At 40.3% G+C, this 15,862-nt stretch overlaps 1 protein-coding gene across 1 annotated transcript; it reads right to left on the bottom strand.

Annotated features, from left to right (window-relative positions):
- Window positions 1–238: 238 nt before the first annotated feature.
- On the bottom strand, window positions 239–886 carry LOC142173657 (uncharacterized). The gene is made up of 2 exons (XM_075239272.1): window positions 694–886; window positions 239–597 (listed from the first exon to the last, which is right to left on the bottom strand). The coding sequence occupies exons 1-2, from the start codon at window positions 884–886 to the stop codon at window positions 239–241; spliced, it is 552 nt and encodes a 183-aa protein (XP_075095373.1).
- Between the last annotated feature and the right edge of the window lie 14,976 nt (window positions 887–15,862).

The following is a 15,862-nucleotide window of genomic DNA, read 5'->3' as shown; positions in this document are numbered from 1 at the left end:
CGCTTGTTGTATTGTTCACATAAGTCCTACCTCATGTGTTTTGCCCTTTCTTCTTACTCCTGAAATCTGGTGGATATCCCACTATTTTGTAACAATTTTCTTTGAGGTGTCCCTTATAACCACAATAGTCGCAGATTAATCCTGGCCTTTTAGGTCTAAACTCATGACCTTTTTCTGCCAGCATTGTGAGAGGATCCTTCAATGTGTCTGTGACTCCTAGAGTTCTTTGACTTTCTTCTTATGTAACTATTGCATAAGCTTCATTCACTGTGATCACAAGTCTTTTGGCAAAGACATTACTTCCAATATTACCATAACTTTCGTTCAATCCCACGAGGAATTGCAATAGGCGAATGTTCTTCAAGAGCTCTACTGAAGGCCTGGATTCCTCACAGTCACATGAGGCTAGAAGTGCTATGACATCTAGTTCATCCCATAGGTCCTTCATTTTTGAATAATAGCTAGTAACCAAGTTAGTTCCTTGTCTCAAAGTCTCAATAGCAGTCCAAAGATGATAGATCCTTGTCAGATTTGACCTATCAAATCTCTCCTGAAAATCAGCCCATACCTTTTTTTGCATTCGATGCATATACAATGCTAGACATTAATTCATTTGAAACAGTACTACCAATCCACGAGAGAATAATTGCATTACATTTCTTCCATTGCTCTGCTAATTCACCTCTTACATACCTTTTACACAAGATCCATCCACAAATCCAAGCTTGACATTTCCCCGGAGTGCCAATTTTATCGCTCTGCTCCACAGTGCGTAGTTTTCTGGACCTGTGAGCTTGAGCGGAATTAAGACGAGTCCTAAAGCGTCTGAAGTTTGTAAAAATAGCGGATGATTAGCATCGAGTGAACTTACTTCGTTATCTGCCATGGTTGTTTGAAATTGAGCTCGAAATTGAAGAATTTCTTAGCTCTGTATTTCGCCTTTGTGTTTTGCTGGAAAACTTAAATCTTCGCCGAAAATAGATCGGAATTACAGTCCTAGCGATTCTTGCTCTGATACCATGTTAGATTATGGGTGAGGAAGAAGATTGAGAAATGAAGAAGAGGAGAAAACGAAATTGTATTCTTCTGAGAACAATGACATCGTTCAATACAAGGCTATATAGTGCTCACTAACCAAATGGCAGCTCATATACAGTTGTCCACTAACCACTTTAACTAACCCTCTTAACTAACTCTAAACACCTTATACTTTTATGATGTACACTTTGGTACCCCTTATATCGCAAGATCTAGTATGAATAAAAAGTGTGATTCTTCAAGTGACTACCTATTTAATTTGTACCAATGCATTTATATAGAGCAATTGCTAATACCTGTAACGCTGATGTTTATTTTTCCTTCATTGAATTTGCATAAACTATTGCCTAATTAAGCTGCTTTGACGCAGTGCAATTGATTCTAATTGCTTGGAATTGAGAGGCAATAATTATCATTATGTTTGTTAAGGAAGTAGTTCTCTTTTTCAAATGGACATAAATATATTCCATTGGTGAAAGTCATATGTTGCGAACATTTGTCGCAAAGTCGTATGGTGAATTCTACCATGTTAGGTGGATTTTGGTCTTCGTTACAATATTATATATATGATGTTAATTTTAGGATTTGATTTGATCGGTTTGTTATTCTTGGAGGTATTTCAGCGCCATATTTTTTAACATGAAATGTCAACTTTGTACACATCTATTTTCTTGTGCAAGTAACCACCACTTACAGATATCAAATTAAACAGAATGATTCTTATCCCATGTGTAGTGATAATTGTTATTTTTTGTTTCCTTAAAGGTATATATTATATTAATGCATAGAATAAACAAGCTGAGCAAAGGTGCCCATAGCATCTTTTACAATCCAACTTGGGAAAAAGTTCTCCCAAGATACTTCCTTCAACAAAGTAATAGAAAACTTAGCTAAATTATGTGCTAGTTTGTTTAGATTCCTAGGAATATAAACAAAGTCTATATGATCAAACAAAGCCGAGAGCTTTCAAATGTCTTCACAAGTCACTTCTATTTCCCATGATATAGTAATTATTTTTCAAATCATGTCAATAACACTCTTTGCATCTGATAGGATCTTCACCTTCTTCCAACCATTCATAAGTACACGTTCAAGAGCCCTTCATATAGCAAGTGCTTCAGCTATTATGGCTTTTTTCACAAACTGGATTGGGGGATCCATGGGCATGAAGCAGTTTCCCAAGGCTATCCATAGCCGGAACACCAATACTTGCACGTCTAGCATCCACCTGTTAATCTGCATCAGTAAATAATAATATGTCATCTTGGTGGTTTGTTATTTGAGCCGCTAAGCAAGTCCTATTTTGAGGAGAATTAGATGAGCAAGTAGCTAAAATATCCTTATATTCATGATAATCAAATAGTGACTTAGAAATAATATCAATCGATTCAAATCTCTTATGATTAAAGTACCATGCATTCCTAGCTTTCCATATTTGCCACATAATATTAACATCTAAATTTAATAACTCTATTGACTCAGGATATTGTCTAGTATTCGAAACCAAAGTATACCACCAAACTGAAAAATCATTAATTTTGTCCAAGTCAGGCCAGTTTATAGGACTTAGTTTCCATACTAGTTGAGAGCGGTGACATCTAAACATCATATGCTCAACATCCTCGCTTTCAGTACCACATATCTTACATGTTTTCTCCATACTTGATATTCTCTTAGCAAGATTACTGCTTACTGGTAAGGAATTAATTATGCATTTTCTAAGAAAATACTTAAGCTTATATTTAATTCCTAACCTCCATAGAGAATCTCATAATAATTTAGGAAAGGAATGACAACTAGATTGAGCATCTAATCTATTATTAGAGTTCTTACTAAATATTTGCTTTACTAAATGGTATCCTGATTTAACTTCATAATTTTTCGATTTTGTATAATGCCATATTAATTTATTTATTATTCCTGTGGTGGAAATAGGAATAGATAATATTGTATACACATCATTTGGCTCAAAATTAGCGAAAAGATATTGTATTTTCCATGTGTGGTCTTCTTCATCAATTTACTCTGAAACTTTTAAATTAATATTTCTGTTCGTACGAAAAGTTTTAGGAATAAAACTATTATTATTTGGAATCCATGGATCATTCCATACATTAATAGTCATTCCTTGTGAAACTCTCCACCTCAAACCCTTAATTAGTAAATCACGGCACTATAAAATACTCCGCCAAATCCAAGACCCAGAAGGTGATGATGACACATTAAGAAAAGTGGTATGGGGGAAATATTTATTTTTAAGCACTCTCGAAAGTAAGGAATCGGGATGTATTAACAATCTCCATGCTTGTTTAGCTAATAAGGCCATGTTAAAAGCTTTTATATCCATAAATCATAATCCTCCTCTAGATTTAGGATCACGTAACTTTTTCCATTTTTCATAATGTATCTTTCTTTTTTCCTCTGTCCCTCCCCCCTCCCCCCACACACACCAAAATTTAGCAAAAAGAGATGAGATTTCCTTATATAAACCATCCGGAATTTGGAAGCAAGATAAAGCATATGTAGGGATTGCCGAGAGAAACCTGCAGTACTTAAAAAACTACCCTTCCACCCCTTGATTTTAGCCTTAACTCTATCTTTAATAAACTCTAATATCTTCTTCTTTGAGCGGACGACAACCATAGGTAGTCCTAAATACATTCCCATCTCATTCCTTTGAATCTACTCCTAATAGAGAACTAATTTTATTTTTTTCATCCTCATGTACATTCCTACTAAAATGAATAGCCGATTTATCAAGATTTATCACTTGTCAATAGCTTTGCTCATATTTCCTTAATATAGCAGACACATTGCTCGCATTCCTAGCATTAGTTGAACAAAATATGTAAGAGTCATAGGCAAAAAATAAGTGAGTAATAGTAGGTCTATTTCTATTCAGTTGTAATCCTTGAATTTCACCTTGATCCTCAGCAATATTCAATAGAGTAGAAAAGCCTTCTGCGCAAATTAAAAATAAATAAGATGAAAGTGGATCCCCTTGGCGGAGCCCCTAGTTGGTTTAACAGATCCTACAATTTCTCCATTTAGATTAAATCTATATGTAGGAGTAGAGATGCATTGCATTATCCAATTCACAAACCTATTATGCAAATCCACACGTAAAAGTATTTTTTCAATATAAACCAATTCAACTCTATCATATGCTTTTGACATATCCAATTTTATAGCCGTAAATTTCTGTCTATCCCTTCTTCTATTTTTTAGCAAATACATAAATTCATGAGTCAGAATAACATTATCTATAATTTGTCTATGACCGATAAATGCAGCTTGATTTGTAGATATAATGTTAGGCAAAATGCTTTTAATTTTGGCAGCAAGAATTTTAGCAATAATCTTATAAAAAGTAGTACATAGGCTAATATGCCTAAATTGATATATTCCAGTTGGATTTTTAACTTTTGGAATCAAGGTTATGAAAGTTTTATTCCAATCAGGAAGGATATATCCTGAATTAAAAAAGTTTCGAACTGCATCACAAATATCCTTTTCTAAAATATTTTAATATCTTTGAAAAAATAAAGGTGTCATCCCATCAGCACCTGGGACTTTTAAAGGGTGCATAGCAAATGCAACTTTCTTAATTTCATCGTCATTTACATCCTTAGTAAGATCCTGGTTTGAAGAGTCATTAATAGTAGTAGGTACATGGTTCAAAATATCATCAAAATTAGTAGGATTGGATGAAGTAAAAATTACTAAGATCTTGGCAATTGTTCTCAACTTGAATTATTTGGTCTATATGGAGAATATGTATCTTGTTGTCTCAGGTATTCTTTATCTCCTCCCCTTTAGTCATTTGTTAGCGTTTGGAAGTTTTATTAATTTTGGTGTGATACTAAGGAGCAAAAAAGAGTGTTTACCCTAAAAAAAATGGATAACAATAAGGATATGTGAATTAATTTTATACGAGTGATTAATAACGTTAGATTAAATGAAAGACTTAATAAATGACCAAACCAATGATAAGGGTGATTCCGGACTTTGTTGATGGCTCGACGAAGAACCTGCCCTCGATTCCAAGCTCGTACTTATGAAGAATTTAAGAACAAGAATAAGTACTTTGAACAACAAAGAGAATTGAAATAAATTGCCTTGATATGTGTGTTACCATATTTTTTTTATGAATAATAAGCTCCCTATTTATATAGTAGAGGAGTTTTACCCTAAGTACAGTTCTAAGAAAGGTAAAAATCTTTTGTTTCGCTAATTACTGATTTTTTACCGATATGGGTCGAGATTCACGCCATGATATCTGGTTGGTCATGGACATTACGATCCTTTGTTAGTCGTGTGCAGCTGTTGGGTAATGCTCTTCGAAGTCTTGATCCTTGAACAAGACCCAGAGGACACGACCCCGATACCCCCGAGGCTAGGAGTTTTGCCCGAGCCCCGATACGAGGTACTCATCGCTTTGACTCTGAATCATTACGGTCACATTCCTGCTTCTTTTGTCTTAACGGGAAATCGAGGTATTCAGTGGGTATGTTTTTTCCCGTATACAGATAGTCCCCTCATTTCTTAGAGAGTAGGCTTGCCGACACGATAGAAAACAACAGATGACACTTGTTCCTTCCTTCATACGTTACGACGAGGGAGCTGAAACGTCACATCAATCGCGTTATTCTGACTTCGGACACGTGACCCTCATCGGCAGGTCGCCTCAGAATGCAAAGCATCGGTTGTTTATCTATAAAATCTTCCTCCTTTTATCTTTTTTTCTACTTTTCAACCAAACCACTACCTTCGAGCTTTCTAGCCATCATCAAACCTTCATATCTCCATCCTTGTTCTTCAATTTCCATAGCAATCTCCAGATTTCTGTCCAGATTTTCTTCAAATCTTCATACTCGGTTCTTCATCTTCAAAACCCATTTTCCCAAACTCTTCGTTCTTTTCTCAAACTTTCAAACACTCCCTTAGATTGCAATGGACAAAACATCAAAAATCGTGCCTTAACAAGTTGCCTTTTCATCTTTTCAATCGGTCGTTGGTACTAAAGTGGTTGCCCCTGAGGTGGTTGCCCTTTAAATGGCTTCCCCCCATTGTGGCCGCTGATAAACCAGCCTCCGAGCCTCCCTTGTCGGCGTTCATTCCGGGGGGCTACTCAATTGCAGATGACTTTAAAGTCGAGAAGCCTTCGCGCAAATAGGACCGGGGTGAAGGAGTCTAGAGGTACATATGTTCTGTGACTGGAGATGTTCTTCCCATAGTTCGTAAAGACTTCAATTGGGAAGGCAAGAACGTAGTAGTCCCCGGGCCCGAGGACGCTGTTACTACCCACGTGGAGGGGTACTTAAGTATTTACACTTATCTCTTCACACTAGGGCATATAGACCCGATCATTCTAGACTTTTGTAAGAGGTACGAGGTATGCCTTGGGAATATCCACCTATCGTTGTGGAGGATCGTGACCCTCCTCCGCTACTTCGTGAATAAGACCGAATCTGTGGGGGTAGCTACTTAAATTATACTAACAGTCCTGAAGGATGCTCGGGTTTTGTCCACTCATGTGGTGGCAGCTAGCTACCTTCGATGCATAGTGACCGAGGAGGACCAGGCAAAAATGAATGTGGTGAACGTGCCATGCCTTTTTAATGAGGTACAACAGGCGCTGAACCGGGTAAGGCATTATTTCCTTCCATCTATCTGTAATTATCTGTGTTTGATGTTTCTCACATTTTTTTTGCCCTTTTGCAGGCCTCGGTACTTCACCACGAGAGCTTCCTTCGGTACCGGGTTGAGGTCAACCAACTCGAGCTCGAGATCAAGGAGCTTGCCCAAAAAAACATGTACAAGCTTCTTAGCGAGCAGCAAGAGGGGATCGCCAAGATCCTCCAGGTCGAGCTGGATGCAGCTCAGAAAGAGGCATCGACCTTAAGGTAGGAGCATGCCGACTTGGTGAAAAACGTAAAGGTTTTTGAAGTTAGAAACGAAGGTCCAGTTGTATAGGCTAATAACAATACTTCGGAGGTCCAACAAAATATCGACCAGATTGACCAATTCCGCAAGGAGATAGATGAGATCCAAGTGATGGTCGACAGGTGAAAAAACAAAATGGACATGCTAGCCTTGGATAAGGAGACCGCCCAGGCCAAGCTGTCTTCGGTGGAAGTTCAGCTTCGGGTGGCGAAAGAGAAGGCTGATACACGGGCTTAGCAAAAAAGGACCTCCAAGCATGACTGGGCTCGGCCATCGCTGAATGGGATGCCCTTAGCAAGGAACTCGAAACAATTAGGTCCAGGTTGGAAGCAACCTCGGTTGATGCTGACGAGATGGTGGCCCAATATAAGGCCGATATAGAAGCAATCGAGGCCCGCATGAAGACTATTGTTGAGTATGTGAGGCGGCTTTCTCGAAGGGAGACCCTCGAATAAATACATGTACGAGGTTTCGACCTATCTACCGAGATCGAAGAGACAAAAAGGCTCGAGGTCGAGGTCAAGAGGCTAGCTGAATCCCAAGGTGAAGAGTGCTCCAAGGGCTCTGAAGAATCCAAAGGCCCCGACGGTTCTGGTGACGAGTCAGGTTCTGGTGAAGACCATACGGAGATGCCTAAGGATTATTTGTTTGTTTTTGTATCTTGTACATATATTTTGTTGAGGCCGTTTTTATTGGCCTTTGTAAAGATATTCCGAAATGTATAAAGTTTTTCCCTTTTGGAATTTTCAAGTCTGTTATCTTTAGCATTTTTTTACAATTGTGAACATTTCTAATGCCTTAGCACAAAATCGAACGTAATAATAAGTCATTTCTCGGAGGTCCGAACAAGACCTGTTCTCGATGCAAATTTTGCTCGAATATATGGGAGCCCGGAATGGCTGGAAATTTCCCCAAGACACTTGTTTAAATATTTTTAGACTATATCTTTGCCGAGGGTAACTTTTGAACAGGTTTAGAATTTTGTTGAAGGCCTTATATTTTAATTACGGGCTTCGGACGTCTCTGAACCGTTTTTAGGGTGGTCGTAGCCTTTTAGGTTTAGGCACTGCCTAATAAGTTTTGTGCCTCCAAATTTTGATAACCTGAGCTGCCTGGACTTATCTCGGACGGAAGTCCCCGAGTGGGGGTAGCCCTTTGGGCTCGTATAAGGGTGTCCCTTGGGCTCGATAGTTTTAATAAGCAAAAAGAATATTTGTTAGCAAGGTAGAAACTTTTCATTTCTGTGCGTAACATACAAGATTGTAAGCACATAAAAGCTCGTATTATGGCTGAGGTGGCCTACGCGGGCACAGTTCACTTGACCGTTTGGCCCTTACAATAAATTCTAACCACAGAGCCTAGAATGTCCAAGCACAAAGTTTTCCTTCCTTGCTAAAAATCTTGACCTGAGGGTGATGGCCCCCAATATTCGAGGTCGATCTTCGAGAGGGCTCGGATACTATTGATGTGACCACTGACTTTGATTTAAAACCGGTCTTCGACTTTGAGTTAGCATGATTTACTATTGCCTCGTTAAAAACCTTATCAGAAAACTCATTTGGGACAAAACCGGTTCAAGGAAAAAAGATTTAGACCTAACAACTACATTCTCCTTTGGTTGTTTCATGCAAGTGTTAGCCCAATTCGTAATATATAAAAAAGTGAACGAGGCCGTACCTTAGCAGTAGTACCATTTTAAGTGGGTCACGTTCCAGTTGTTTGGTAGCTGTGCACCGTTTCCTGCTTCGAGTTTATATGAACATTTATCGATAATACCGATGACTCGATATGGTCCTTCCCAATTCGGTCCCAGCTTCCTTTCGTTCAGGTTCCATGTGTTCAGTGTTACTTTTCTTAACACCAAGTCCCCGACATTGAAGTTTCAGAGGTTGGCTCTTCGGTTGTAATATCTTTCTATTCGTTATTTCTGGGCTGCCAACCGGACTAGGGCATCCTCGCGCCTCTCATCTAATTGTTCCAGGCTCGTGCTCATTGCCTCACCGTTTGAATCTTCGGTTGCATATCGAAACCTGAGGCTAGGTTCCCCCACCTCAACCGATATTAATGCTTCGCCACCATAGACCAACAAAAATGGAGTGGCCCCGGTACTAGATTTTGAGGTCGTGCGGTATGCCCACAAGACTTCGGGCAAACTTTCCTTCCATTTTCCTTTGGCATCGGTCAACCTTTTCTTAAGGTTTTGAAGTATGGTCTTGTTCGTAGATTCCGCATGTCCATTTCCTCTAGGGTGAGGGGGTGTTGACAAGATCTTTTTGATATTATGGTCCTCAAAAAATTTGCTTACTTTGCTGCCAATAAACTGCTTCCCGTTATCACATACTATCTCAGTCGGTATACCGAACCAGCATATTATGTGGTCCCAAATGAAGTTGGTAACTTCTTTTTGCCGGACCTTCTCGAATTCCTGAGCTTCGACCCACTTAGAGAAATAATCAGTCATAAATAGTATAAATTAGGCCTTACCGGATGCCCATGGTAGGGGACCAACAATGTCAATTCCTTATTTCATGAACGGCCAAGGCAAAATGACCGAATGTAGTAACTCAATGGGTTGATGGATCATTGGTGCATGCCTCTAATAACCGTTGCATCTCCGTACAAAGTCCTTCGCATCTTTCTCCATGCCAATCCAGTAATAGCCGGCTCTGATAATCTTACGAACCAATGACTCTACTCCTGAATGATTTCCACAGGTGCCTTCGTGAACTTCCCTCAAAACATATTCGCTGTCTACCGGCCCTAAGCATATGGCGAGTGGGCCATCGAATGTTCTTTTGAACAGGGTACATTTGGATATGCTAAACCTAGCCGCCTTCGTGCGCAAAGCTCTCGATTCTTTAGGATCCGAGGGCAGCTTCCCGATCTTCAAGTAATCTATATACTTGTTTCTCCAATCCCAAGGTAATCTTGTTGAGCTTATTTCGGCACGGACTTCTTGCACTACCAATTTCATTAGTTGTACGACTGTTCTTGAGTCGAATTCATCGTCAACAACCGATGACCCCAAGTTAGCCAGAGCATCGGCTTCGCTATTTTGATCCAGGGGCACGTGTTGTAGGGTCCATTCCTTGAATCGATACAGTGTTACCTATAATTTATCCAAGTATCTTCGCATCCATTCCTCTTTTACTTTGAATGTCTTATTGACTTGATTTACCACAAGGAAGGAATCGCACTTAGCTTCAATCGCTTCAGCCCCCAGGCTTTTAGCCAATTCAAGAACTGCAATCATGGCCTCATACTGAGCCTCATTGTTAGTCAATTTCACATTTCTAATAGATTGCCTAACTACATTACTCGTAGGCGACTTCAACACGATGCCGAGTCCGGATCCCTTTGCTTTCGAGGCACCGTCCGTAAAGAGGGTCCAGATTTCCGAGGAGGTCCCCGAGGTTAACAACAATTCCTTTTCGACTTCGGTATTAAGGCAGGTGTGATGTCGACCACGAAGTCTGCCAAAATTTGAGATTTGATGGCGGTTCAGGGTCGATATTCGATATCGTACCCGCTAATTTCCACGGCCCATTTGACCAATCATCACGAGAGCTAGTGTATGTGTATTTTGTTCCTCAATGGGTAAGTAGTTACGACGTAAATGAGATGGCATTGAAAATATGGCTTCAACTTTCTGGAGGCGCTTAGCAAAGTGAGCGCCAATTTCTCTAGGTGAGGGTACCTTGTTTCGACCTCGCCTAGAGTCCGACTAACATAATAGATAGAAAATTGCGTACTTTCCTCTTTCCGGACTAAGACTCCACTTACCACTGTAGACAATAAATTTGCATCGAACTACTCGCATGTATTCGGAGTATGAAGCAAAGGTGGACTCGAAAGGTATCGTTTGAGTTCTTCCAAAGCTTGTTGGAACTTCAGGGTCCACGAAAAGTTATTCTTCTTCCTCAATAATGATAAGAACCTATGGCTCTTATCGGAGGACCTTGATATGAACTGACCCAGGGCGGCTATGCGCCCAGTTAGGCTTTGAATGGCATTGACATTGTCCACCACGGGGATGTCTTCTATAGCTTTGATTTTGCCGGTATTGATCTCGATCCCCCGGTTGGACACCATGAATTCAAGGAACTTCCCGGACCTAATCTCGAATGCGCATTTCTCCGGGTTCAACTTCATATTGTATTTCTTCAGTATGTTGAAGGTTTCCTGCAAATGTTCAAAATGGTCCTCTACTCGTAGGGACTTAACTAACATGTCGTCAATGTAAACCTCCGTTGATTTTCCTATTTTTTCTTTGAACATCTGGTTTACTAAGCGTTTGTAAGTGGCACCAACATTTTTTTAGTTTGAATAGCATTACGTTATAACAATAGGTGTCAAATTTAGTGATGAAGGAAGTTTTTTCTTGATCGCCCGAGTCCATCAGGATTTGGTTGTACCCGGAATAGGTGTCGAGAAAGCTGAGTATCTCATAGTCGGCCGTTGCATCGATCATGCGATCGATATTACGTAAAGGAAAAGAGTCCTTAGGGCATGTCTTATTTAAGTCTTTGTAATCTATGCACATTCTTAATTTATTTCCCTTTTTAGGCACTACCACTATGTTAGCCAACCAATCCGGAAACTTAATCGGGTGGAACTTTGCATCCAAGCTCAGCTTGTGAGTAGTTATTTCTGGCGGGATCCCTGTCATATCAAGATAAGACCAAGAGAAACAATCTATGTTAGTTGTAAGGAATTTGATGAGTTTTTTCTTGAGCTCGTGAGTTAACCCCGTGCCCAGGTATACCTTCCGATCGGGCAAGTGTTCGATCAATATGACTTGCTCCAGTTCTCGACCAATGACTTGGTGGCATCGAAATTGTTGGGGGCGATGAACGATCTAAGAACTCCGTAATCATTATCCTCGACTGGTTTTTTCTTCTCCGGTTCCGTCGGGGCCAGTGTCGGTGATTGCTATTTAGTTTCTTCCTTCCTAACTGACTCCGAGTTCTTTGATTCGAGAGTGCGGACATTGGGATCACCTCATCGACCGCGAACATTTCTTTTGCGGTCGGCTATTCTCCGTAAACTGTTTTGATCCCTCCCACTATGGGGAACTTCAATGCCTGGTGTAGTGTCGAGGGTATTTCCCTCATGTTGTGAATTCATGGCCTTCCGAATAAAGCATTGTACTTCATATTCCCCTCCATGACGTAGAATTTCATTTCCTGAATGGTTCTGGCGGTGTTCACCGGCAGGGTTATCTCCCATACATGCCATGTTGAATCTGTTTAAGACCCGGATTGCAAGTACTATTTGGTCTTATAGACCTAACTACTCTACGACCCTCGATCTGATAATATTGGCTGAGCTACCTGGATCAATCAACACGCGCCTAACTTAAGATTTATTTATGAGTACAGAAATAACCAGGGCATCGTTATGCGGTTGCACGATGCCTTCAGCATCTTCATCGTTGAAAGAGATGGTCCCCTCCGGCATGTAATCTCAGGTTCGCTTTTCCCTTATAATAGACACCTTAGTGCGCTTTAACATTGGCCCCTAGGGATGTCGATTCCACTGATGATCATGTTGATGACGTGCTGAGGTTTCTCTTGATTGGTCTTCTAGTTGGAGTCCCTATTCCTTAAGTGATTTTTGGCTCGATCACTCAGAAACTCCCGGAGGTGTCCGATATTGAATAACCGTGCCACTTCTTCTCTTAGTTGCCGACAGTCTTCGATCCTATGGCCGCGAGTGCCATGATATTTACACATCATGTTGGGGTCTCTTTGGGCAAGATCGAACTGCAATGGCCGAGGCCACTTGGTATCTTTGATGCGTTCGATGGATGACACGATGCCGGCGACATCGACGCTGAAGTTGTATTCTGATAACCTCAAAGCCTCCCTGGCCCCAATCGGCCTGTCAAAACCGTTTTTGCTCATGAGTCCACGGCTATTATGACCTCGATCGTTTCTTTTTTCATTTCTCGAAGGGTTACGTCCTGATCCGCTGCGCCTTCGATCTCCACTATATGGTTGGTACCGATCTTTGCTTGGTCTTGGTTCATGATCGACGACTCTTTTAGGCCTGTCATTAGTTCTGATGGGATACACGGACCTAGAGGGGCCCCGAGCTTATTGTCCTCGACTCTGATTTTCGACTGGTACCTGTTATGGACGTCAGTCTAAGTTACCGACGGGTACTCTATCAAATTTTGTTTCAGCTGCTGTGAAGCCAAGGAGCTTTGGGGGTTGAGCCCTTGAGTGAATGCTTGAACGGCCCAATCGTCCGCAACCTGGGACAGGTCCATCCTTTCCATCTGAAACCTCAATACGAATTCCCTGAGCATTTTGTTATCTCTTTGTTTTACTTTAAAGAGGTCCGATTTTCTGGTCTCGACTTTGATGGCCCCGACATGAGCTTTTACGAAGGCATCTGCAAGCATAGCAAACGGGTAGTTTGTGATATTATATCATTGCTCCTTTAGATAGGGTTTCTCCGAACCTTTTCTGCAGAACCGACTCGATTTCGTCATATTCTAAGTCGTTCCCCTTGATGGCACACGTGTAGAAGGTCACGTGTTCATTTTGGATCAGTGGTCCCATTATACTTTGGAATCTCGGGCATACGGAACTTCTTTGGGATCGGTTTCGGAGCTGCACTCGGAGGGAAAGGTTTTTGAATAAATTTCTTGGAATCCAGGCCTTTCAATATCGGGGGCGCTCATGGGATTTGATCAACCCTGGAGTTATAGGTCTTCATATTTTTTTGTCGTTGGATTCGATTTTCTTTTCTCCTGATTCCACCCGCTTTGTCAGTTCCTCGAGAATCTTTATTATCTTGGGGTTGATCCCGGGTTCAACTTCACTCGACCTTTCCGTGGCTGGTTTATTTTTGCGGGTATTTTTCCGGGATGGTTTGGGCTCAACTCTGCTAGGGGCGCGACTTTGGTTTTGCAACTGGGCTATCGCTGTTTGTTGAGCCTGTAACATTTGAAGATCACCCGTAAATTGATCCCATCACCTTCGCCATCATGTGTACTCTGGGCTATCGATCGGGCTCCCCGCGAATGATGTTTTCGGGGTCGGTAGGCAAGTTTGCGTCGATAGCCACATGTGAGTTAGCATCAATCGGGTCCACGACTGGAACTTTGTTGGGGTCAACAGTAGGCACGTCGTTGCTGGGCGCTACATTATTGTTCTCGCCATGGTGGCCAGACTTAGTATCAATGTTCAAATGAGCAGATTGAAAGTTCGACATTTTTAATTTTACTTGAGATTAAAATCTCAAAGAACAAGTGTAAAATAGAGTGCGTTGTGGAAATTTGTAACAAATTACCACTATTATTCCTAGCCCCACGGTAGGCGCCAAACTGTTTACCCTAAAAAATGGATAACAATTGAATTTATATGTAGTTTTAAGGATATGTGAATTAATTCAATACGAGTGATTAATGATGTTAGATTAAGCAAATGAAAGACGTAATAAATGACCAAAACAATGATAAGGGTGATTCCGGGTTTGATTGATGGCTCGACAAAGAACCCGCCCTCGATTCCAAGCTCGTACTTATGAAGAATTTAAGAACAATAATAAGAGCTTTGAACAACAAAGAGAATTGAAATAAATTGCTTTGATATGTGTGTTACCATATTTTTTATGAATAATAAGGTTCTCCTTTATATAGTAGAAGAGTTTTATCCTAAGTACAATTCTAAGAAAGATAAAAATCTTCTGTTTCACTAATTACTGATTTTCTGCCCATATGAGCCGAGATTCACGCCGTGATATCCGGTTGGTCACGGACATCACGGTCCTTTGTTAGTCGTGTGCAGCTGTTGGGTAATGCTCTCCGAAGTCTTGATCCTCGAACCGGACCCGGAGGATACGACCCCGATACCCCCGAGGGCAGGCGTTTTGCCCGAGACCCCGTACGAGGGGCTCCTCGCTTTGACTCTGATTCATTACGGTCACGCTCCTGCTCCGTTTGTTTTACCGGAAAATCGAGGTGTTCAGTGGGCCCGGTTTCGTTGGCGTTTAGAAGTTTTATTAATTTGGTGTGATACCACGGAGCAAAGATCAGTTATGTAGTTCCCATACTATTATTCTCATTTTGTTCCTCTATATCCATGGACGTTATATACTTCTTTTCCTTCCGTTAGACCTCATTGGATTATTTCATTAATTAGTCGGGTTATTATAATTAGTTGTTGTTTTGATTAACTTTTTTTGTTAATTGTAATGAGTGTAACAAACTACTACTAGTTCAAAAGAATCACTTATTTTAATTAGTTATCAAACTATTTGTTACTCCTTATTTAAATAGTTTTGGTATTTCAAACGCTGCGGTCCTTACACAAGTAGTAAAGTACTAGCTAGTAGTAGAATTATAAGCCTGTGTTTACATCATTTAACAGGCACATGACACATATGAGAACAAATTGAATAAAGGAAAAAAAACATATAGTCCCGGGTTCCCGGCCTTCATATTGTTCAAAACGAAAGTATATACCATATCGAATCAAAATGCATTTCAGCTACCAACACAAAATAGAAAATGGATTTTGTGCCAAATGGTTTTTTCCAATCCAACTTGAATGTATATTTACCAACAAGAATTAAAATATGCGTGAATTTTGAAGGTATGTTTACTTTAATTAATAGTTTAATAGTTGTTCAACTTTTTTAGGCAAGGGACAATTTACGATTTTAAAATTTAATAATTAAGACGATGAAACAATGTACTTCATGACTCATGAGACATAAGAAGTATCTTTGTTTACGCAAATGAGTTTAGCACCAACTATTTCGAGACCTAAAGTTAGTTTTATGTGTCAAATTGTGTCCATTTTCACTAGAGAATCAATATGTCAAAGAAGGTCTTGGCAATAGGACAAATGCAAATTCATAAATG

This window comes from Nicotiana tabacum, chromosome 19 (assembly GCF_000715075.1).
Source record: "Nicotiana tabacum cultivar K326 chromosome 19, ASM71507v2, whole genome shotgun sequence".
Classification (NCBI taxonomy): domain Eukaryota; kingdom Viridiplantae; phylum Streptophyta; class Magnoliopsida; order Solanales; family Solanaceae; genus Nicotiana; species Nicotiana tabacum.
Note: the sequence above shows the minus strand (reverse complement) of the source record. Positions and strands in the feature narration are given on the sequence as shown.

Bases quoted from the DNA above. Each gene is read 5' to 3' on its own strand.
- LOC142173657 (XM_075239272.1), bottom strand. From the start codon at position 886: ATGGCAGATAACGAAGTAAGTTCACTCGATGCTAATCATCCGCTATTT. The intron at 598-693 runs GTATGTAAGAGG...ATTAATGTCTAG, and splicing joins GGATGGATCTTGTGTAAAAG to CATTGTATATGCATCGAATG.